The 24453-nt window shown below is 48.0% G+C and overlaps 2 protein-coding genes and 1 long non-coding RNA gene across 3 annotated transcripts; 1 reads left to right on the top strand and 2 right to left on the bottom strand.

Annotated features, from left to right (window-relative positions):
• Positions 1-250: 250 nt before the first annotated feature.
• Positions 251-762, bottom strand: LOC135428436 (venom serine protease inhibitor). The gene is made up of 2 exons (XM_064682428.1): positions 606-762; positions 251-544 (listed from the first exon to the last, which is right to left on the bottom strand). Exons 1-2 carry the CDS (start codon positions 682-684, stop codon positions 339-341), a joined length of 285 nt encoding a protein of 94 aa, XP_064538498.1. The 5' UTR covers positions 685-762; the 3' UTR covers positions 251-338.
• A 2677-nt stretch (positions 763-3439) lies between these two features.
• LOC135428509 (tetratricopeptide repeat protein 28) lies at positions 3440-20250 on the top strand. Its single transcript, XM_064682556.1, has 6 exons — positions 3440-3602; positions 7616-7793; positions 12563-15800; positions 15871-17563; positions 17663-18390; positions 18462-20250. Exons 2-6 carry the CDS (start codon positions 7656-7658, stop codon positions 20222-20224), a joined length of 7560 nt encoding a protein of 2519 aa, XP_064538626.1. The 5' UTR covers positions 3440-3602; positions 7616-7655; the 3' UTR covers positions 20225-20250.
• LOC135428518 (uncharacterized) lies at positions 5253-24443 on the bottom strand. Its single transcript, XR_010436265.1, has 3 exons — positions 24272-24443; positions 23471-23577; positions 5253-5421 (listed from the first exon to the last, which is right to left on the bottom strand). It is a non-coding gene; the product is annotated as an uncharacterized LOC135428518 (long non-coding RNA).
• Between the last annotated feature and the right edge of the window lie 10 nt (positions 24444-24453).

The raw sequence follows: 24453 nt of genomic DNA, 5'->3' as shown, positions 1-24453 counted from the left end.
AAGTAGCACTGAGGCCTTCAAAACTAGCTGCCATCTCAGCAGAAGTTCATTGAAACAAAAATGCTTAGTATACAAAGCATATAATATATAATTTCGTTGACACTTGACCTATATCTATGTGGCATTACAGAAGCTATTTACGTTTTTAAGACAAGCGTCTTTTGTGTGCTCTCTTTGTATAGCCACAATATATACCCCACTTAAACATACTTCTGGCTACAGGGTAGATTAATAATTAAAACTCGTCATGTGCTAAAATAATAACAAGCTAAGGTTTAAAAAACTCAACAGCTGTTTATCAATCTTCATTCAATCTTTTGTCATCATATTTGCAATGCTTAAGTGGAATAGGAGCCACGTCTGCGGCACTGAGCCTGGGGTATGCACGAGCCAGCCGCATTGCGGGCATAGCCCTCGACGCAGTAGCAGCCATCGGGGCAGCGAATGTGCCTAATTAGACAGGGCTCACCCAAGGTGGCGCACTCCGTCTGGCAGCTGGGACCGCACGGCAGGAACACCTCATTGCGTGGACAGTCGCGTGGCGCTGCAAGGGTTTGGAAAAGGATTGCAATTGCTGGGACTGCAAATTCACAACAATTACTTACTAATGGGTGGCTGGGCAGACACCAAAGCCAACAGACAGCCGAGCAACAGCCAGAGATTAAACAATTTGCAAGCAGACATCTTCAACTTTTGATATTTCTGTTGTGGTTTCAGTTCTAGAACTTGCCGACTACTAAATTGATTTGCATGAATCAGGCATGTTTTTATATGTGCCCGAAAATATTGGATGTGATTCTCACTGGGGAAGCACCTGCACACGCAATAATCACACATATATATAGACATTCGTGGGACAGCCGCAAAGTATGTTACGGAATTTAAAAAAAACAAGCAAGATCGTACTTTTATGAGAGAGGGATCGCGAGAGAGAGAGACAGAGAGAGTCAGAGCCGGGGGCCTAGGGGGGCTCTATTGTAATAATACATTAAATAATAAATCTTTAAAGCAAAATAAAAAAAATAATGAATATGAAATAGTTAACAATATATATATGTAAAAATATATCATTGTTAATTTCTATAAATAATATTCTCGATTGCCTAATTGGTTTCAATTAATCTGACCAAATTCTAATCTTGTCGCGTGATGTAAAAAATCATGATAATGAAATGCCCGTCTACCTGATTCTATCAGGTCTGCAAGCCTCGCTCCCAGCTCCCAGCTAGTTTTCGACATCTTTAAAAACAGATGACATAATTTTAAAATTTGATGAAACAATTGAATTCTTAATTTACAATTTTCCGTTGTACTGAAAACTCGGCAAGCCGTACATATTTTCATATTTAGGGTTTCGGGCGAAATTTAATAGATATTCAAAATACATTTAATGGCTTGGGACAATGTTAATTGTACTTTTGGTATTGGGTCGTAAGCTAATTTGAAAAAAGTGGTTTGGTTCGAGTTTCGACATGGCTGTTTTTAAGTTAATGGTTCGGTTTCGAGTGAAAAATAAATTTGAAATCGGTTCTGTTCAAAAACGGCTTACAGGCTAAATAGCCGCTCAGGAGTAATCTTAAGGAAAATTGGCATACAATAATTCAATCAAAAATGATGTAGTACAGCATCAGAGAATATTTCTGAAAGAGTATTAAATCTTCAGCAACCGATACAAATAAAAACTCTGTCTCGGTGCTTTTCCATTTATAAGAGGTAATCGAACGTTATCGATTGTCGCATGTCTGTCGATTGTTTGGCTGTCTGGCCACATTGCATGCTGCCAGATCAGTGGCATATCGCGCACATCTGGCAGCGCCGACGAGCGGCTCAAACAGGTAAACGGGTCGCAATACTTGTTATAGTTGTGTACCTGTTTTTTTTCTTCTTTTTCTCTGCCGCGCTCTCACGCTGCGAGCCGCCGTCTTCGTCTCCTTCTTCGTGTTTGTCTTAGTTGAGTTTTGCATGCGGCGCGTTCAACAACGAAGCAAAAAACGCAACGCGATACGGTTTTTAGTTCTTTTTTTTTTATGTTATTTTTTTCATTTTGTTTTTTTCACTGGCCGCAACGGGCCCCCAGCAACAACAACCACAACGGCGATTAAAGTGCTTATTTAATTTTTGTTGGCTGTGTTTTGTGCTGATGCGTGAGTTGTTTTGTGTCAAGTTCTGTTTTGGTTTTGGCCCATGTAAAATGGCAAATTGTGTTAAGGAGGCGATCAACAGGCCGCGGCCTTTGAACTCTGAAAGCTTTTGACATCTGTTTGGAGCTCTGGTCGCCCACTCTTTGCATCTCGCACTTCTTTAATGCTGCTCATTCACACGCGCCCCTCTCGCTCGCTCGCTCGCTTGCTCGCTCTCTTCCCCTCTCTCTCTTTCGCTCTCGCTAACTCCTTCTCTGTCACTCGGTGGAGTGCTAACCAGGCCATGCATTTTTCTGTTTTCGCAACAAGACGTCAATGGCCAAAGGCGCTGCCAACATCGTCGTCGCCGTCGCCGTCGCCGCCGCCGCCGCCGCCGTCGTCGTCATTTTTCGAAACGTTCTCGCTTTGTTGCATTCCAAAGTAAATGCTACTAATAACAAAAAGGCAACAACAACAACAATATAGTGGTAGTAGTTATAGTAAAGAGAAAAAGGAAGGCAATCCAAAGCGGCGGCCGCTTCCAATAAAATGAGGAAAAATAAAAAAGTTGCCTGACTTGTTTCAGCCACGATTGTGTCTGAACGTGTGTGTGTGTCGAGAGAGTAAAAGAGTTTTTTTGTGTGTGTGTGTGCATTGCTTTAAGGCGGTTGGCTCTGGGCATGCCCAAATGCCTTTCTGGCCAACTCAAAGGCTGCTGCAGCGGCCAGCAGTAAATTTTACATAAGTAAATAACACAGTTAAATACCAACAAATAACAACAATAAACAATTTAAATTACGGCAACGGCAACAACAACAAACAGACAATAACAATTTTAAGCAATTATTTATTATTACGCAAAACTCTTAAAAGCCAATCAAATATTTGAAATTAGTGAAATGAATGCGGCCATTAAGAGCGTCTCTTTGCGTGTGTGCGTGTGTGCGTGTGAGTGCGTGCGTCTGTATGTATATACAACAAGTTCGTTGCCTAAGTCATTTGTATGATAATGAGCCAAGCAGCAACGATTGCAGTTTATCAAACCTAATCCTCAGGCAACTTTCAGTACAGTAGACCTACAAAAGAAAACTGGCTAAGAGACATTAAGAAACCATCAGCTGTGATCATACAAATCTATAGTACAGTTAGTGTATAGAAGTATATGAAACTGCAAACTATGCTTCACACTCCTCTATCAACTCTATCTTTTCCATCCACATAATCCATCTATACAATGCAAGTGTTTGAAATTTAATAAAAAAAATTTAATTACCAACAGAAAAATCTCACGTACAATCAGAAGCCGTTCGCAATACAGAAACCTAAACAAATTATATGAAAATACATATACAAATTCAAATACATTCACATACACATACACACATATTTGTGTGTATGAACAACTGAAAGGCGCACAAAATTTACGACGACTGCGTCGAGGCGTCGGCGACTCCAGTTCGGACGCTGTCGCCACATTCCATGGTAAGTGGCGGCCATAAATTTTCAGTGAAAATTTCGTGGCCCGAAAATGCTTAAACATGAAATTTATTAGACAAAACCAAGGAAATTAAAAAATTTTAATATGCGCTTATGTATGCATATGTATATGGTGCATAAATCAAATGAGAGAAAACAGAGGCACAGCATAGCATATATGAACATACATACATACATACATTATATTACCATAATGGATCTTCTATTGGGCTTTTTATTTGAACAATTTGCATTGATTAAGGGCTCGGGGAATTTAGAATTCAAAATCGTAGGGTTGCAGTGCTGCTAAGAGAAGGTGAGGGGGGGGGTGAGGGGTAACATTGCTAGCCGTTTCGCTGCGGTGGGTCATTGCCATAGCATGGGATACGAGAACAGTTAACGTTGATAACGGGTCTCTGGCAGGCCACTTTCTAGCGCTCCTTTTAGTCGACTCGGTCGCAACTCTCTGCTAGCTGTTTGCTGCTCGCGCTTTAGTCTAATGATGTCAATTACATCGTGCCACTCGCATTGTGGGCAACAACAAATGCATGCCAGCTTATAAGGCAGCAACAATGTGGCCAACAGCAGCAGCAGAAGCAGCGGCAGCGGCAGCCACAACTAGCAACAAGTGTCTCGGACTCGGCAACAACTTCGACTTTGGCTTCATTAAAATTGCTTTTCATTTTGGTCCATGTCTTTCATATATAAGCACACACACACACACACACACACACACACATATACATATATACAGCTTGGCTTTTCGTGCACGGTTTGTTCGCTTTTCACTGTAGCAACAAAATAGCCAAAAAATTTTAATGAGTTTTAATGAAATTGTACGAGTGTCTCTACTAGTCATAGACAAGTTGCCAAGTAAAGGCCACAGCAGCCAATCGTAGCAATAACCGCAAGCACACATATCATTACATTTTGGTTCACTCTTCATGCAAACAAAAGACTTAGGCAACAAACTTGAACGAATTCGATGCTATTTGAAAAATCAGAACCAACTCAACTCGAAATGAGCTCCAACTAAGCTACACTTTCAGTTGCCCAGGACAGCACACACACACACACACACACACAGAGAGATGCTCAACAAATTGATTGCTTTGTTAGAGTTTCTTTATTCAAGTGCTTATCAAATAAAGTGCTATAAAAAAATATCACCAAATACTTGAGCACTCACATATGGCAGCACATTTTGAACAGCATGAATAATTTGCTCGCCCTCGTCTCAGCCCGCCTTGGTGCATAAAAAGTGGGCTGCATGTTAATCAACTTTAAATTTATGGCTCAATTTTTTGGCAGTGCTTAAGCAAATTTTTGCCTTGAAAAAATCGTTTGGTACAGAGGAAAAAAAAAGAACGTAACGAAATCGCTTCACGTCACGCCCACGTTTCTGACTAAATGAGCAAGAGTTAGGCAGAAAGGCAGAGGGGGAGGGGCAGGAGGGTTGGGGCACCCTTTTCACATCGGCTGTTTACGCCCAATTTGTCACACATTTCAACAGGTTGCAAGCAGGAGGCATCATCAAAAAGCGAACGACGATGGGGCTGATGACGATGACGATCAACGAGCCTCCTCAACTGGCGGCCTGGGACAGTGAATATGTGTCTTAGCCCCAGCTTGGACCGGGGCACCGAATCTGGATGATGGCTCACAGTCTTGGTCGGGGTAGGCGTATTGTCTTGCGGAATTTTCGGGCATGCCTCACGGCCGTCTGAAGCGTGAGGAATTTCTTTTTTGTCGTTTCTGTTCTGTTCTGTTGCCTCGCTGCCTCAATCGCTGTGAGCTGCTGCTGTTGTTGTTGTTGTCGTCCTCTCTAAGTGAAAAATTATGCAAAAGTGTTTTATTTTAATAGCGGAAATCATTTATAGATGTTGTAATAAAGACTCAGTTCGTCCGCTCCTCTGCTCCCGCCAAGTTTTGGGTATCTTCTTCTCAGTCCGACAGATTGTTGTTGCTGTTGCTCCTGCCCAGGGCTGTGTTTTGTGTTCGTTGAACGACCGCCAACGAAGTCGCCAACGCGCAACAATGTTGCCACAATTTGGTCTCAGGCGCAGGTAAAAGATACGAGGGTGGAGAGCTGCAACAACAGCGAAGACCCAAGAGTCCATTTGTGGCTGTTGCCAAGACTGAACGGGTTGGCAGCCCAGGATATGATTTTCTTACTAGAACTCGTAGAAAACTTAATTCAGAGGTGCCAGATGATGAAAGAATGTCTCTGTAAGTCAAGGTTACATTTGCCCCACAAAAAATGGGGTCAAGTGCTTAGATTTTAGCGACAATCAGGCGTATAATAATCTTCTTTGTTAGCCACAGGTTTTACGATTTCGCTTCATTTAGCAAAGAACAAAAAATTAAGTATTAAAAGTGAGATTTATTGCAAAGTTGTGTGTTTAAGGGGATTCATTTCCCGTATGACTTCATTTTTGCGCGTTCAGCGAACAAAAAACAGTCAAAGCACGAACGTAGTTGAAAATATGTACAGCTGAGCAAAAAAATAAAATTAAAATAAAAAATCAACTTGATCAACTTTTGCCGACACAATCAAAGAGTGCTATACAATAGGTTCAGTTGCTCGACGCTCTTTCCGCTTTTTCCGCTCGCACATGATCGGCCATAAAAGCGAGCAGGCAAAGTACAATTATAAAGCCATTAATGTAGCTAAATTAGCTCATTTGTAATGAAACCTGGCTTCGAATCGTTAAAAAAAAAATGAGTATGAAAAATACATAAACTCAGCGCAAAAGGCAGCCGCAAAAGCACGAAAAACAATCAAAGTAAAAAAAGCAGACGGCAACGCAATCGATAAGCATTTTACGTCAATCCCATAAGGGTAGAATAAACAGAAAAGCAAAGATTGTTTTATGGCTTGGCGCTCAATGAATCAACTCTCTGACGGAAATAGTCCGAGCTCCAAAGCCCAAACAAAAGAATATTAGATAATATTAAGAGAAATGAATAAATATGTGAATGTGCATGCAAATGAATGCTCTTATGAAATAATATTAAATTATTATATTAATAGAGCAAGAAATAATGCTTGCAAAGCCCTTCTTTATCGAACGTTGCATATCATTAAGAAACCGCAACAAGTTTGTGTCCTAAGTCATCTGTTTCGGTGTGCGGCATTTCAGGTTTGTCGCTTAAGTCTTTTGTCATTGTGCCTAACATTTCAATTAACATGCAAAACTAGACTAGATACTAAGGTATATGCACACAGCTATGGCTTCCGTGAAACCAAAGCCAACATCCAGCAACCACGGACCACGGACCGGGGACCGCAGCAGCACCCATTTGATGTACATCAAAAGACAAACAGTTTTAACACTCTTCAGAGTCGTCAATACCATTCCCGGTGCTGATGAAATGGAGATTAAAGTGATTTGGCCAATTTTACATTGCGGCCATTTGGCTTTTAATTAAATTGGCTAATGTGAACTTTCTCTTAAAACGTCGACAGCTACCGCCAAGCCCAATTAAATGATAACAAATTAAATATACAATGTGTTTTCACAAGAAGCCACAGCAGCCGCTCAGCTGCTTAGCGACTAGCATTGAGAATGAATGAGGGACTGGCACTGCGATCGAGTCGGTGCCGGAGTCGGAGACTGGGACTGGGCCGATGGTCATGATACTGAGGCGCCGCTGGCCAGTAAGCGGCAGAATTCGCACACAGTTATGGCCACTGTGCCGCTGGCGTGGACGACACGTCTGAGCTCCGAGAAATTTATGGCCACATTCAATTGTCAAGTTTATGTGACTGCGGCAGGGCCTGAATTTGCATAAGAGCCGTTCGTCGATCGCCGTTCGTCGTTCGCCGTTGACGTCGTTTGGTCAGCAGCAGGCGAACTTCTCTAGAATTCTCTCGTTGGGGCATTTGAAAGTTTGGTTTGATTCTCCCATTACCAGGCTTACAGCACAATATCTACGTCTCTCAATTCGCACATTCTCTCAAAATCGTTGTTTCATTTATTTTCAATTCTCTGATTCTTTTCTTTGTTTTCTTACAGACCGGCATGCTGGAGGCGCTTTGATGGTTCTTGCATACAAATGACGAATTATGAGAATCTTATAAATTTGCCATTAAATTTTAATGCAAATAATCATGCAAATAATAATGAGAACAATGGCAAAATTGCTGTTGGCGAGCAGCTATTGAATAAAATGTCGCAGCGGGATTTCTCCGAGGTAAGCCTGAGAATGGGAATCGTAATGGGTATTGTGTAGGCAATGGGAATTCGCATTGAGTGTGAATGGAAATGGAAAATGCTGAAATAACAGGTTTTAGGGCGCTTCATATAATAGCAAGGCGACTCTGTTGAGAGACTCTGTTTACAGAAGTTAAATGTGAATTTGTATGCTATTCAGAAGCAGAATTTCAATTGTTATAATTCATTTTAGCACATTTTTGATAAGCTGCTAATAGTGTCTGATTAAACGGATAAGGCCGGATAAGTGCAATTTTAATGCTTCCATAGTTTAAGCTTGCTGACTTTAAGCGAGTAATTTTGTATTTAAATGGGTTAAAAAATAATTTAAATCGTTTTAGTTAATTTTTGTACATGCATAGTGTTGGATAAAAACGGATAAACCCGTATAAGTGCAATTTATGCTCGCTGGCTTTAATTTTCATAGCTGCCAGTCCCTACAATGCGATCAGTCAACAGCTGCAGCTTGAAATCAAATGATCGTCGCCTTGAGTTTATCTCTATCTGCACTGGCCGTGCGCTGATCATGTCTGTTGCCGTTGTTGATCATGCATGCATTTCAAGTTCCCAATTTATACACCATGACAATTATTTATGGCCTTCACAGAAACTTAATCATCCAGTGCGCTTGAAAATTAAGACAGATAACAACTACAACCAGCTAAAGAAAACGAAAAAAAAAAACAAAAACAATCAACGAAGCAAGCGCTAATAATCAAAAAGATGGCAAAATGATTTCAATGTTGATTAACTGAGCGGCGAGACAACAAAAGGGCTAAGCAACAGCAACAACATCAACAACAACGACAATGAAACACACGCCAAATTAAACAAAGCGCAGAGAGATAAAAACGCCAAACACACAAACCCTTTTCCAGCTCTGACTACACCCTAGGCCCTTTCATCATATTCCGCGCTGTCATGTCATGGTCAACAACGACGACAACAACGACAACGTCGAGGCTGGGACTTAGCCTAAGACTGAGGCCGGGACTAAAACAGAGTCTGAGAACGACAACGTCAACGTTGTTGGATAAGTTTCTGGCGCATGTTCAGAAGCATCCCGCTGCTGTCTGACTATCTGTCCCTCTGTCCTTCGGTCGGTCGATTGGTCTGTCTCTCGGGCTGACGGGCTGACTGACTGACTGACTGATCCGCCTGGGCTTAGGCTTGAGCTTGGGCATTCGTCTGGGCAACTAGATGCCAGCAAATTGGTTCTCTGTGAAATTTTTAGGCAGCTTAGTTTGGCTTGTGGATAATATCTGTTTGTTTGTTTGTTATCCGGCTGGGCTAAGCACATTCATCAGCAGCCGGATAGAAGAGCACGGATATTTGTGTGTTAGTGGGGGGGACCTATACACGAGACCGTGAACGAAAAGCAACAGCTAATTATTTTATTACGCGTTAAATTGCAACAAAATTCTTGACTTAAGCGCAAAACATGCCAATGTGCGCCACAAGCAATCGTGAAATTGTTAGCATTCCAATGCGGCGACTTTATCGATGGGCCGTCGGGACGCTTGCGGTGTGCATCTGGCTCACATATGGTCACTGGCCACTTGCCACTTGCCACCGATCGGTACCCGCCCCGCCCCACCACTCCACACGCACACACAGTTCAACATGTTGCATGTGGCATGGCAGGCAACAACTTGAAGCCAACTGCTGCTGCGGCTGCTGCGGCTGCTCCGGCTGCTGCCTGGTTGCATCTTTGGGTGCCACTTTTTTTTCTCTTTTCTTTTTTAGCTTTTGCGCTGTTGTCCGCCCAGGCACAGGCAGGCGGCAGCCGAAGCGCGACCAGTTCTCGAATCGCTGGCTGATTTTTTTCTTTCTTACACATTCCTGGCCGCCCCGATCTCTGCGCGCTCTATCCCTCTCTCTAGCTTTTCCGCTCTCTCTCTCTCTCTCTGTTTAACTGCCAGCCTCTTGCTACAAGATTCTTGCTCGTCTTTGCCAATTTTTCTAAATAGAAGCTCTTTGACTGGCGTTGTTTTTGTTTTTGTTGGAATTGTTGAAGCAGGATAGCAGACGTATCAGCTTACATGACTTCTCTATGTGGCATTTGGGCGCCAATCCCTAAATTGATACACAGCACGAAGCATGCAACGCGCAGCGTAAGGGTCCCAACAGCCTCTCTGACAAGTAAACCGTTTGAGCCAGAAAATTACCGAGTCGACTGTCGCTTGGTTAATACTGCGCATTGATATAATACACGCTGAAATGCATTTGTCTGCAGCTCTTAAACAGTTTCAAAGAAAATCTCAAGATATATAAATAGAGCGATTTCAATAGGGAAAAGGTATTGAAAAGGCTGATTCAAACTTATCCGGGACAAAACCCGTGCCTTATATTAACGTCAAATACTTACCTCCTTTAAATTTAAATTTGGGAAAAATTATTTATAGTATACGATTGCAATCGCAATAAAGCAGCTATTCAAAACTATTCCGTGGCTATGTCCTTTGGTTGGTTAACTTTCTGCATAAAAACATTAGTTGAAATTCCAGTTTGTTTACCTTTCTAGTTAATGCTTATAGGCAGAAAAATTGCAATCACAGGTATTTGAAACTTATCCGTGGATATATGCTTAGCTCGGATAAACATCCAAATTATTTAGCTGCATAAAAATCGTGTAAGAGTTAGTTTTCTGCTATCCGCTTAGCATTTATAGGCAAGGCAATCCAAACTAATCCGTGCCTTATCCCATTCTGCATTAACTGATGAGCTAGTTTATGACTTTAGTTTATGTTTGTATACAAATATTCGAATCAGCAGCATATGCAGCTTATCCAAACTTATCCGTAGCGCAGTCTTTTACTCGGAAAGCTAAATTTCTGCATAGAATCCGGCATTAATTGATAGCAGAGCTATTTTATCGCTCTAGTTTATGTTTTCGTGCAAATATTGTTTGAATCCGAAACAGTTGCAGTTTATCCAGACTTATCCGTGGCTCACCGCTTGACTCAGATTAACTCTAAGGTCAAGCTCTTGGCATTTCGGTACGCTCGTAGTTCGCTGTCAGTTATTATTACTTTTAGCTGGAACGATAATATCTCCTAATATGAAACGGCGCTCCCTTCCGCTCGGCTTGGCCTTAGACGGTTGATCTGGCCGTTGTTGGTGCGTCTATCTGTCTGTCTTTGGGTTAGCATGGGCATGTTTGGTGCGTGTTTATTTAACTTTGACCATCGGCTGACTGTCTTGGGCCAATCTGTAGGCTGTGATCTGAGCCAGCAACGCCAACGCTGTGCAAAAATTTCATTTTGCCAAGTTATGCGAGTGGTTTTTAAAGTTGTTCGACGGTTCCCTGTGTGACTGTGTGTGTGTGTGTGTTTGAGTGTGCGTGAGTATTTGCTTTTGTTTTTATTTTTGATTGTTTTGTTATATTCCACTTCTTCTTCTTGTTGTTCTTCTTGTTCTGCCATTGTAACGCCCACTTCATTTGGCTTATCGGGCGCGAGTGGACGGCCGCTGGACGGTGGGGGCACGGGTGCGCTTAATGGTTGCATAAAACATAAATTTCGTTCTGCATCTGTCAGATACATTTCGTGGCTGCCACTTGTGCGAGTATCTATGCGCACGTATGAGTGCTGCATGTATCGACGAGTTGATTTATTCGCATTGGCTGGACCCGAAAAAAACCCAACAAGAGAAACAACAACAGCGACAGCGAGCCAGCGGGCTAATCTAAGCACGTTATCCGTAACCCACGCCCCAACTGGCCATCTATCCCCTCGCCTCTCCTTGGTGCCACTCTTTGACAACGGCACTTGGCACTTGGCATTTGGCACTTGCTGTGCACGTTTTCTAGGAAAGAGCTCATCGCTTTGGTCTTGGTTTTGGATTCGGTTTTTGGCTTTGGCTTTTGTGTCTTGAAGCTGGGGCTAATGCATTTGCATACTCATTCCATTTAATTGCCTCAAAAATATGTAAAAATTCTACGCTCTTGTCACGGCCTCGTCTTCGTCCTCGTCCTCGTCCTCAACCTCAGCCTTGGTTACGTTCCCGTTCCCGTTCCCGATCTCGTTTTCGTTCGGGTTAGCCTTCCATGGCGTAGCTTATGCCAAAAAAGGCTCAGACTTCAACACTTCTCCTTGCCACTGTCTGCCTCCTGTTGGCTGTTTGCTGCTGCCCGTCGTGGCTCAGTTCTTGGGCCACGAATTCGTGGAATTGCTTCCGCATTTGACGAGCACAACTGCTGGCGGAACAGCAATTGGAGGCAGTTGCCAGTCGCCAGTTGGCAGTTGGCAGTTCGCCGGTAGAAACGTGACTCAGTCGCCGCATACCTGTAGCATGGACTTGAACTGGGACTGTGACTGCAACAGCAACTGCGACTGCGACTGCAGTTGTAGCATCGAGCGCGGCGGCAATTTAACATAATTATAGCGCAGCGTTGAGGCTCCACATTCACAGTGGGGCAAAGCGTCTCGTTATTGATGTCTCATGGAAATTGAACAAATCAAGATATTGCTGGGCATATTTTCGAAGGTGTTTGACTGAAACTTTTAAGATAAATAAGAATTACTGTGCTGTCTGCTGCTTGCAAATTATTTGTCATCTGCAGCAAAATTGTAGCTTTTTTGACTATCTGTTCTATAACATGTATTTTAGTTTGATGTGTTCCTCTGTTTCAATCAATTTTCCTTTTTTGTTTGTCCGAAATCAAACAGATAAAGTTTGCCAAATTGATATCACTTTCCCAGCTGAGCAATTGTTAATGCAAGTTTGTTAATTGTGTTATTTTTGCAGAACGAACCGGAATGCACGCCGGAGCTGCCCGCCGCGAATCGCGCGCTCTTCCTGGAGAAGGTGCGTCAATCGAATGCTGCCTGCCAGAGCGGCGATTTTGCCACCGCTGTGCTGCTCTATACGGACGCACTGCAACTGGATCCGGGCAATCACATACTGTACAGCAATCGGTCGGCGGCACGACTCAAGCAGGGCCAGTTTGCGGCGGCGCTGCAGGATGCGACACAGGCGCGCGAGCTGTGCCCCCAGTGGCCCAAGGCATACTTTCGCCAAGGCGTCGCCCTGCAGTGCTTGGGCCGGTACGGTGAGGCGCTGGCTTCCTTTGCCGCCGGCCTGGCCCAGGAGCCCAGCCATAAGCAGCTGCTGGCTGGCCTCGTCGAGGCCTCACTGAAGAGTCCGCTGCGAGCGGCTCTCGAGCCAACGCTGCAGCAGCTGCGCGCCATGCAGCTGCACGAGTCACCGTTTGTGGTCAGCTCCGTGGTGGGTCAGGAGCTGCTGCAGGCCTCACAGTATCAGGCGGCTGTCGCCGTGCTGGAGGCTGCACTGCGCATTGGCAGCTGCTCGCTAAAGCTGCGCGGCTCCGTCTTCAGTGCGCTCAGCTCGGCGCATTGGGCGCTCAATCAGCTGGACCAGGCGATTGGCTATATGCAGCAAGATTTGGCCGTGGCCAAGTCGCTGGGCGACACGGCCGGCGAGTGTCGCGCCCATGGCAATCTCGGCTCCGCCTACTTCAGTCAAGGAGCCTACAAGGAGGCGCTGACCGCGCATCGCTACCAACTGGTGCTGGCCATGAAATGCAAGGACACACAGGCAGCCGCCTCGGCGCTAACATCGCTCGGCCATGTGTACACCGCCAGCGGTGACTATCCCAATGCCCTGGCTTCGCACAAGCAGTGCGTGCAGCTTTTCAAGCAGCTCGGCGATCGGCTGCAGGAGGCCCGCGAAATTGGCAACGTGGGCGCCGTCTATTTGGCGTTGGGTGAGTGCGAGGCGGCCCTGGATTGCCACACGCAGCATCTGCGTCTGGCGCGCAAGCTGCACGATCAGGTCGAGGAGGCACGCGCCTATTCCAATCTGGGCTCCGCCCATCATCAGCGACGTCAGTTCGGCCAGGCGGCCGCCTGTCATGAGCAGGTGCTGCGCATTGCCCAGACACTGGGCGATCGCAGCATCGAGGCGCGCGCCTATGCGGGCCTGGGCCATGCGGCGCGCTGTGCCGGCGATGCGGCCGCCTCCAAGCGCTGGCACGAACGCCAGCTGGCCATGGCGCTGGCGGCGCGCGACAAGCTCGGCGAGGGACGCGCCTGCTCCAATCTGGGAATTGTGTACCAGCTGTTGGGCGCCCACGATGCGGCGCTGAAGTTGCACCAGGCGCATCTGGGAATTGCGCGCGCCCTGGGCGACCGGGCGGGCATGGGACGTGCCTACGGCAATATGGGCAATGCCCATGCCGCTGCCGGGGCCTACGAGGCGGCCGTCAAATATCACAAACAGGAGCTGGCCATCAGCCAGGCGGTGAACGATCGCAGCGCCGAGGCCGCCACGCATGGCAATCTGGCTGTGGCCTACCAGGCACTGGGCGCCCACGATGCCGCACTGGCGCACTATCGCGCCCATCTGGCAACCGCCAGATCGTTGAAAGATGCGGCGGGCGAGGCGTGCGCGCTGCTCAATTTGGGCAACTGTCTCAGCGCCCGGCAGCTGTACGGCGAAGCGGTGCCGCATTATGAGAGCTATCTGATGCTCGCCCAAGAGCTGGGCGACGTGGCCGCCGAGGGCAAGGCGTGCCATCTGCTGGGCTATGCACACTATTGTTTGGGCAATTATCGCGCTGCCGTGCGCTACTACGATCAGGATCTGGCGCTGGCCAAGGACGCACAGCATCGGCCGCATATGGGACGCGCCTATTGCAATCTGGGCCTGGCCCATCTGGCATTGGGTCACACTGCCGCCGCGCTGGAGTGCCAGCAGCTCTTTCTGGCCGTGGCGCATGCGACGGGCCAGCTGCCGGCCAAGTTTCGGGCGCTGGGCAACATCGGCGACATACTCATCCGCACGGGCGCCCACGAGGAGGCCATTAAGCTGTTTCAACGCCAGCTGGTGCTGGCCAGGGCGGCCGGTGAGCGGGCTATGGAAGCGGCCGCCTGTGGGGCATTGGGCCTGGCGCATCGACTGCTGCGGCGCTGGGATAAGGCGCTGGGGCATCACACGCAGGAGCTGACACTGCGCCAGGAGCTGGGCGATCTGGCTGGCGAGTGTCGGGCCCATGGCCATTTGGGCGCGGTGCATATGGCGCTGTGCAGCTGGACGCATGCGGTCAAATGCTATCAGGAGCAATTGGAGCGCGCCCAGGAGCAGCGAGACGCGGCCGTAGAGGCGCAGGCGCACGGTAATCTCGGCATTGCCCGGCTCAATATGGCGCACTACGAGGCTGCGATTGGCTGCCTGGAGGCCCAGCTGGGCACATTGGAGCGCGTCTCACTGCCCTCGACGCAAGCGGATCGCGCCCGTGCACTGGGACATCTGGGCGATTGCTATGCCGCCTTGGGCGACTATGAGGAGGCACTGAAGTGCCACGAACGGCAACTGCAGCTGGCGCTGGGCCTAGCCAGCCATCGGGATCAGGAGCGCGCCTATCGTGGCCTGGGCCAGGCGCGACGTGCCCTCGGTCAGCTGGCGGCGGCGCTGGTCTGCCTGGAGAAGCGGCTGGTCGTCGCCCACGAGCTGCACAGTGCCGAGGTCAAGGCGCTGGCCTATGGTGATTTGGGTCATGTGCACGCCGCGCTGGGCAATCACGCCCAGGCGCTCAACTGTCTGGAGCATCAGCGGGAACTGGCACGCGGCCTGCAGGATCGCGCCCTCGAATCGGATGCGATGTGTGCACTGGGCCAGGTGCAGCAGCGCATGGGCCATCATGCCGAGGCGCTCCAGCTGCACGAACAGGATCTGCAGCTCTGCACGGAGCTGTCGGCGCCGGCACTGCAAGCACGCGCCGTTGGCAATCTGGGCGCCGTCCACGAGGCGTTGGGTCAGCAGCAGGAGGCGCTCAAATGCTACGAACGTCAGCTGGCGCTCAGCACCGACCGGCTAGGCAAGGCACTGGCCTGCGGTGCCCTGGGTCGTGTGCATCATCAGCTGGAGCAGCACGCACAGGCGGTGGAGTATTTGCGTCAGGGCTTGGCCAGCGCTCAGTCCATTGGCAAGTCCGAGGAGGAGGCCAAGATAAGACATCAACTGGGTAAGTAGCCAAGCTGTGCAGGATATTACGCCCATTTGTGTCCAAGCCTAATCCTAACTACTCCAAACAGGTCTTGCTCTGCGCTCCTCTGGCGACGCTGAGGGCGCTCGCATACAACTCGAAACGGCTGCTCAGCTGCTGGAGTCGGTGCGCCAGGAACAGCGTAGTCCGGAAGCGCGCCTGGCTCTATACGAGCTGCAGACCAGCTGCTATCATCTGCTCCAGCAGCTGCTGGTCGCTCTGCAGCGCAGCGAGGATGCGCTCGTCGCCGCGGAGCGTTGCAAGGCGCGCAGTGGCGCCGATGCTACTGCCGGCGATTTCAAGGGCACAGCAACAACATCAACATCAGCAACAGGAACAACAACAACAACAACGGGAGGAACACTGGCGGACATTGAGGCCATACTGGAGGCAGTGAATCGCGGCCGAATGCCCGTGCTCTACTACAGTCTGGCCGGCGAGCAGCTCTACGCCTGGCTGCTGCAGCCGCAGTCGGGCATTGTGCGCTTCCATGCGGCGCGCATTGATCCGCAAACCCTGCAGCTGCCGCTGTCGCTCAGCGAGTGCCACGAGGAGGAGGAGGAGGAGGAGCAGCAGCAGCTGCACTCGCAGCAGTGCGAGAGTGAACCTGAACCAACTGGTCATGTGCTGCTGGAGCGCTATGTCAATATGGTGCGCGATAATCTTGGCGTCAACTCACAGAATCTGCTGCACGAGGGCGATGGCAGCGGCTGGCGGGCAAGCAGCGAGCAGCTGCTGGAGGATCTGCCCGGCGCTGGCGCCGGTGGCGGCGGCTTTTTGCGCATGGTCAGCCGCAATCAGCTGTTGAACTCATCGAACTACTCGCTCAGCTCGCTCTTCTCATTGGGCTCCGTGGCCAGCCTGCAGGGCTCTACACGTTCCGTGGGCAGTCGCAGTTCGCGCCGGGCGCCAGCTCCACCTGCCTGGCGTGGACCCGCCTGCCTGCACACGCTCTACAATCTGCTGCTGGCGCCATTCGATGATCTGCTGCCCAGCGGCGCCAGCGTCTCGCGGCAGGGTCGACGAGAGCTCATCCTGGTGTTGGATAGTGCCCTCTATCTTGTGCCATTTGCCATATTGCGTGCAGCCGGAGACGATGGCGAGTATCTATCGGAGCGCTGTGCACTGCTAACGGCGCCCTCGCTCCAGGCACTGCGGGGCCGCTCGAGGAGTCGTCGGGATCGCGGACGCCCACCCACAGCCTTGGTAGTCGGTGGACCGCGTGTGCCAGCCGCTCTCGCCGAGCGCTGGGGCTGGGCAGCCGCTGAATCGCCGGCGGCATTGCAGGAGGCCGCCATGGTAGCGGACATGCTGCAGGCGAATGCCTTGGCTGGCTGCAATGCCACCAAGGAATCGGTGCTGGCCGAGCTGCCTGGGGCGGAGTGTGTGCACTTTGCCGCGAATCTCAGCTGGAAGCTCGGCGCCGTGGTGCTCAGTCCGGGCGATGTGGTCACCGCCGAGCAGCAGCAACAAAAGGAGCCCCACGAGCCACAACTATCCGACTTCACGCTGGCCGCCGCGGAGCTGCGTCAGCTGCGACTCGGCGCACGCCTCGTCGTCCTCAGCTCCTATCACTCGGTGGAGCCCATAACGGGCAGCGGCGTTGCCCAACTGGCCGGCGGCTGGCTGTTAGCCGGCGCCGGCGCGGTGCTCATCTCGCTCTGGCCCGTGCCGGAGACGGCAGCCAAAATTCTATTACGCGCCTTCTACTCGGCCCTGCTGCAAGGTGCACGGGCGGCACGGTAAGTAGGCACTCCCGACTGGAGCCCTCTGCTCTTAGCTGTTTATGTTAAGGTAACATATGAATCCAATCTAATCTTTGACTCTGCCCTCCTTTGCAGCGCCCTGGCGGAGGCCATGCAAACGGTGCAGCACACAAAGCATTTTGCCCATCCCGCCAACTGGGCTGGCTTCCTGCTCGTTGGCGCCAATGTGCGGCTATCGAACAAGGTGGCACTGCTGGCCCATGCGCTGTGCGAGCTGCTGCGGACGCCGGAGCGTTGTCGGGATGCGCTGCGCGTGTGCCTGCATCTGGTGGAGAAAAGTCTGCAGCGGATACATCGCGGCCAGAAGAACGCCATGTATACGACCCAGCAGAGCATTGAGAACAAGGCCGGACCTGTGGCTGGCTGGAAGGATCTGCTGATGGCAGTGGGCTTTCGCTTTGAGCCGGCTGCGAATGGTATACCCTCGAGTGTATTTTTCCCTCAAACCGATCCCGAGGAACGTCTATCGCAGTGCTCGGCCAGCCTGCAGGCGCTGCTGGCACTGACGCCCGCCACGCTCCAGGCGCTTGCCAAGCTGGTGAACAGTGCGGAGCATGCGGACGATATAATCGCAGTGGTGCGCAACATATTGGCCCAGTTCCCCGCCAAGCCGGAGGCTGAGGCCTGCATCGAGATGCCGTTGAGCGTGCGCCTCTGGCGCGTCGCCGGCTGCCATGAGCTGTTGGCCTCCGTTGGCTTCGATCTGACTGAGGTGGGCGCGGATCAAGTGATACTACGCACCGGGAAGCAGGCCAATCGCCGACACTGTCAGTTTGTGCTGCAAGCGCTGCTCGCGCTCTTTGGTAAGGGCTCCTGATACTGGCCAAAAATCGAAGAACTGGCATTTTAAAACCCCTTTCAAATTTTCTTGCAGACACGCACGAGGCGCCGAAGAGCCTAAGCCTCGACTCTGCGGCACACAGCAGCAGCAGCAGCTGCGAATCTCTGGCCGAGCCCGATTTGGATGCCACTCCTGTGCAGCCGGCTGCCAGCAGCGGCAACTCCACAGCCGCGACAGCTGCAAATTGCACACAATCGCCTCCGCTAGCGCTGCATCCGCGCAGCGCCTTCATTTCGTACGTGCGTCGTCGTGGCGAACCCGACGGCGGCGGCGGCCTCGACTCCAGCCTGGCCAACACCACGGACAGCGAGCACTCCCTCTCCGATGGCTATGCCACACAGGCGGGCAGCGGTCAGCCGGCTCCGCGCCTAGGCTACGCCAGCCTGCGTGGCCCGGTGCGTGTCTCCCGGCCTGGTGGTGGCGGCGAGAGTGATGCGGCATTCACGCCCAGCCCACCGGTTACCGATCCCAGCCTGTCGCTGGCACTGGCCCACCAGACGCGCATACGCTGCCTCTACGCGCAGCCGGGCACAGTGGCCTCCTCGGTGGCGCCAACGGCAAACACTGGGCGACGGCCCGATAGCTCCAGCTCGGCCAGCAGCACGACAACAGATTGGGAGGGCTCCGGCCATGCGACTGTGCTGCGACGTGGAGCAGCGGCCGGCGCTCAGCAGCAGCAACTGCAGCAGGCGCAACAGCAGCAACAGCCGCCGCTACCGCCACCCCGTCCGCCTGTCTATCACAATTTGGGCGCGGGCGGACGCAGCAAGCCGAAGATAAAGCTGGGCAGCGCACAGAGCTCACTGGCGGCACGGGTCAACAAAGAGCATGCCCTCTTCATGGACAGACTGAGCGTGCGCACGGAACTAAACGCGCCAGCGTCAGCGAATGGATCAGCAACGGGCGCTGGCCCTGCTGCCGGCGTGGCCAGTGGAGGGCAACGCAAGGCGCTGACATTGACGGAGGAGGAGGCGGCTGCCAGTGTGACCTTCAATCCGGCCAGCCTTTACTTCTCGCCGGCAGACAGCGAGCTGTTGGGCGAGCCCAAACAGCCGCTGGAGGAGACGCCGGTTAAGCCGAGCGTCAAGTGCATACAGGACAGCATAATGCGGCACATGAACCGCGAACTGACGCCCAGCATCTCGGAGCTGTACCATGAGCGCAGTCTGGGCCTGGGTCTGGCGCCGCCGCTCTCCAAGCTGCTGCTCAGTCCCAACTACGAGGAGCAGGAGGTGACCGCCATGGGCGAGAACAGCACATCGTCCGGGCCGGGAAATGCGGCTGCTATTAAGACGCTCGTCGATGCTGTCAACGAGCTGGAGCTTAGCGGCAGCTCCTCCGGCGCCACCATACCAACTGTGGTCGGCGGTGAACCAGAAACCAACCACACAGTCTCTAATCCTGTCGTCAGCGAACCGATCTGCTCCATTTGCGGCGAGCACGCGGATGTCGTCTGCCGCTGCAAGGCGGCCACCATCCAGAAAAAGGCCACACTTAAGCCCTGGCTGAGCAATGTGCCCGCCAGCAGCCTGGTCCAGGCCAGCGAGCTGACCACAGCGGATATACTGGAGCGACGCCTGGAGACTGCGCTCCCCAGTGCACCCTTTGCGGCCGAGCTGTGTCGCCGCGACGAGGGCGACGGACGATCCGTGGCCGACTCGCAATGCAGCAGCAACTACAAGCGGGTGCTGGCCACCGCGGGCGCCGTTAGCCTGGTGGTTGGCATTGGTGCTGCTGATTCGGAGGCGCAGAATGCCACATCCGCAGCCACATGCTCGGCCGCTCGTCTTGTCTAGACAGTAACCAAGCGCCCAGCTCGCCCCCCCCCCCTCCTTCCCACCCACTTGCCGTTTTTCTATTGATATTAGCATTTAGCATAGAATCTAGTTTTAGTTTCATGTTTTAGGTCTTAATCGGAGACACCCTGTACTGATCATCCTAGCATTAGTTATTTGCATTTTATTTATTTATTTATGCACTTTGCGTCAACTTTAATTTAGAATACACACACACACACACACACACATACACCTACACTTGCATTTGCCTATTTGTAATGTTTAAACAAAGCCACTGATTAAATTTTATGCATTTACAATGTGAACATTCGTTCTTTTTTTATATTATATCTAGAATTTAGCACAAATAAAAAATGGTGCTTGAAACTGTTATATGGAACTTTTGTGCAACTGCTATACAGCTGTTATACAATTTGGATATAATTGTTATACAGCAAAACTATAGTAAATCGCTTAGTAGACAGCTATATCACGAAGTACCCAACTGTTCTAAATCTGTTTTACAACTGACGTACAACTTTTATACAAAGAAAGTACAGTAAGCTCTGCTAAATCCCCAAATATAATTTAAGGACTGTTATACAGCTGTTATACAACTTTTATACAACTGTTATACAACGGAAATACATTAATCTTTAGAGCACAGACAATGAAATGGCAAAAGTGTGATCTAACTTTCGATTGCATTCAACTATCAGCGACCCCAGCTGTCAGACTTGAACAAGGCATGAATTATTGCAAACATGTGCAAAAATCTATTAAGAAAATATCAAAAATTAAAAATACATTATACACAAATACCCAGAGTCGAAGAGTTCGACCAGCGACAAGCAGACGAATATGATTTATTGATAATTATATATGAGCTTGAGCCTTGGTTAGCACAGTGAGGCGACTATATGACACACCAAAGCACCGACATAAAATCAGAAACGAAACAAAAAGTTTTTGGCGCATTTCGGGATCTTGTAGACCCAACCAACTCTGACTTGTATGCTAAAATTTGTAGTCAGTTTATGAAATGTCATCAAAGCCAGAACACACTGTGCTTCTTTGGCGTAGACTGTCTTTTTCACTACTGGCAAACCGATTGACGATTGAAACTGCATCAACATCATGATTGTGGTTTATTTGTCGCTTGTATGTTTGCGCTTTTGCGGCTAAGTCCAAACGCGAGTGACCTGTCATCCTGGCCTATGAACCTAACGTGTGATCTCTCGTTTATATCAGCGCATTATATTTATGATCATTTAATTAGCGGGCCGTGTTCATTAAAGTGATTGATATGGGATTGTGGGACCAAATGGCCTCGAACTCTTGCAAAAGTATTATTCACTTAATAATTATTTTTGTTATTAATGTTTAAATTTTTTTATTATCCATGTTATTATTATTTATTTTTATAATTATTATTATAATTTTTATTTTTATTATTATTTTTATCATTTTTATTATAATTTTTATTATTTTTATTATTATTATTATTATTATTATTATATATATATATATATATATATATATATATATATATATATATATATATATTATATATGTATTATATCTATAATATATAATATGTTTATGGTTTGAGTGTAGTTTATATATAGTTATAAACTATAGCAACAAACTGTCAACCTAAGTTTTTAAATAGTATGAGCACTTATGGCCTTGGACTAGGGCAATGTAGCATCCACAAACTAAGTAACTTGGGATTCGAACCCGGATCCCCGTTGCTCAATTGGCCAAATGACTGGGTCATTTAGATAACTTATCTACCGAGGATTGCACTTAATTTATAGTAATAAAGAAATTGTTTAGACTTTGCATATATATATATATATATATATATATATATATATATATATATGTACACACCATATGTGTCATCTTTTGCATCTAGAAAGTCTACTAATTGCAAAGTTCTATAATGGAAAATCATATTTGTATACTATTATTGAGACGGCCGTTTATATTAATTGCCCGTACTTGGGCATTTTCCATTTGCTATTCGAATTCGCATCCAGAGCCGTTTTCACTGACATTGCCTTCTATTAACAGACAACAACATCATATATAAATATTATAAAACATTTCCATTGACTTTGACACCCCAAATATAAAAATTCTAGTGAGCAGTTCGTATCGTTTGCTCCAACACTATGCAACAAAACACTTGAAAATGGACTGGTTACTATGCCACAATCTATATACAGTCATAAATTGGGAAATCCCAACATTTTGACAAGTCTTTTTTTTATGTATATTCCATATATTCAATACAGATATTTACTCAATGTAGTGATATTACTTTTGGTTGTTATAAAAAATGTCAAAAATAAAATGACTCGCAATAATAATTATAGATTTTCGGAGCATTTAGTTGTTGCAGATTAGATTCACTAGATTTTGCCCCTTTTGCGGCATAGTGTAATGTAATGGACTGGGGGCACGTGCCTATTAAATGATAAGATTTATTGCCACCCTGCACTCGATCATTACAAATTGACCTTTTTTATGATTATGACAACGTCGCTAGTACCGGTACTGCGTCGCAGAGAAGCCAGCCCCTCGGCCTAACAACCGTCTAAATATCGCCTGCTGCCGGTTCGATTAGCCCGTCCCTTCGTGGGCGCAATCGCGCATTGCATTCCCAGTGCTCACTGGCAGCGTGTGCGATGCCCGACGGCGTCAGAGTCCGGCGACGGAGAAGGGGACCGACGTCATGTATGTGGCGATGCTGCCGCGCCGACTGATAACTTTTCTCGAGGCGATCCCCCCCTTGATGGCACATTAATTCAGCGCTTGATGACGATGTACTTAGATTATTGCGATTTTGGAGGTACGTCTGTACGCCTGTACGCAGGAATCTGGAGCGCTTGCCCTTGCGTCAGATTTGTTCAAGGTGACGCCGAACGCTATCGAAGATCATAGCATAGCTTTCCAACAAAACAGACGCGAGCGACTTCAAAACAGCGCATAAACCATACATATATTCCAATTCTTCAGGAATTCTACTTATAGACATTTAGTAATCGTAGCTTGATTATACTACTTTGTGCTTACGTGACCCATCACCCACCCAATGGCTCGCAAGCAGATAAAAATAAAATAGCTTATTGCCCGCATTTAATGCCCGACTATGAGATACACTGAACCAAGCGACGAGCTGCCGTTTCGTCGTATCGCGTATCGCGAGCCTTCTTCTATTCATATTTATATACATACATAAAAGGACAGACTTACCGACTGTTCTTCTTCTTTCAGCAACAGACTTTTTAAAAATGCAGTATTGATATACATATAGCTTCGGTCTTTAAAGTCCGATCCTTTTAAAAAGCGCCTGGTTTTACCTTAAAATATAAGATTTGTTTTAAATTTTATTAGGAATGGGGGAAGATATGTAAAAAAAAAACGAAATAATTTAATCAGTGCATAGTATACGAGAGCCTATAAACCATATATTTTGTATTAAGGTCTTATAATTGTTGGGTTGTTTTTAAAATGGGGTAGGATATCGAGATATACTTGTTCTGCGAAATCGATGCGTAAACACAAACGGACAAACGTATTGAGCAAAGCATTCTGATCAGGTCCTTGTTCTGATCAACAATGTATATACTCTATGGGATGTCTATTGAATAAAACCATTATTATCCATTTCCCATTGCTTCACGATATAAGAATAGAGACAAACTCCCACACATAACACAATATATAAATATATAAGAACATAAATACTATGAACTTAATACTATTCTTAAGATTAAAGTTGTGATTACAACAAGGCGGGCGTCACGTTTAGGACGACCTTGAACTTAGTAATGCCAAACAGTGTCAAGGCTTATGCAATTTGCTCAGTTACTCATAACACAAGTTTCCGAGCTTATATATAATATTCCGACCGTTAGCGTTAGCTCGCTATAGAATTGGACGCAATTCAAAGGCTCACAAACAAGCAAACAAACAAATAAAAAAGTAAATAATATATTAAAAAAAACTCATTAATATTTCTAGTATAGATGATGTAAGTATCTAAGTATTTACGTAAATATTCCTTAATTGATTCTATAAGTGTGCAAATAATTGTTTGTGCAAATTGCTAACGAATCCTCCAAAGACAACAAGAAACAAGAAATTTGAGAGCATCTTAAGGATGCTCGCCTTATAAACTCGATCCGATCGAGTCATATGTGGCAATCAGTGGACTTGCACTTGCTCCAGTTAAA

Source organism: Drosophila montana, unplaced genomic scaffold (assembly GCF_035044405.1).
Source record: "Drosophila montana isolate Dmon_TW-CO22-7 unplaced genomic scaffold, ASM3504440v1 contig_2481_1, whole genome shotgun sequence".
Classification (NCBI taxonomy): Eukaryota; Metazoa; Arthropoda; class Insecta; order Diptera; family Drosophilidae; genus Drosophila; species Drosophila montana.
This window is presented reverse-complemented; position numbering and strand designations above follow the sequence as displayed.

What these genes read in the sequence shown, in the direction of transcription:
- LOC135428436 (XM_064682428.1), bottom strand. Translation starts at nt 684, where the DNA reads ATGTCTGCTTGCAAATTGTTTAATCTCTGGCTGTTGCTCGGCTGTCTG. An exon ending in GTCTGCCCAGCCACCCATTA is followed by an intron (nt 545 to 605) that starts GTAAGTAATTGT and finishes AAACCCTTGCAG; the next exon opens with CGCCACGCGACTGTCCACGC.
- LOC135428509 (XM_064682556.1), top strand. Translation starts at nt 7,656, where the DNA reads ATGACGAATTATGAGAATCTTATAAATTTGCCATTAAATTTTAATGCA. An exon ending in CAAGATAAGACATCAACTGG is followed by an intron (nt 15,801 to 15,870) that starts GTAAGTAGCCAA and finishes TACTCCAAACAG; the next exon opens with GTCTTGCTCTGCGCTCCTCT. An exon ending in AGCGCTGCTCGCGCTCTTTG is followed by an intron (nt 18,391 to 18,461) that starts GTAAGGGCTCCT and finishes ATTTTCTTGCAG; the next exon opens with ACACGCACGAGGCGCCGAAG.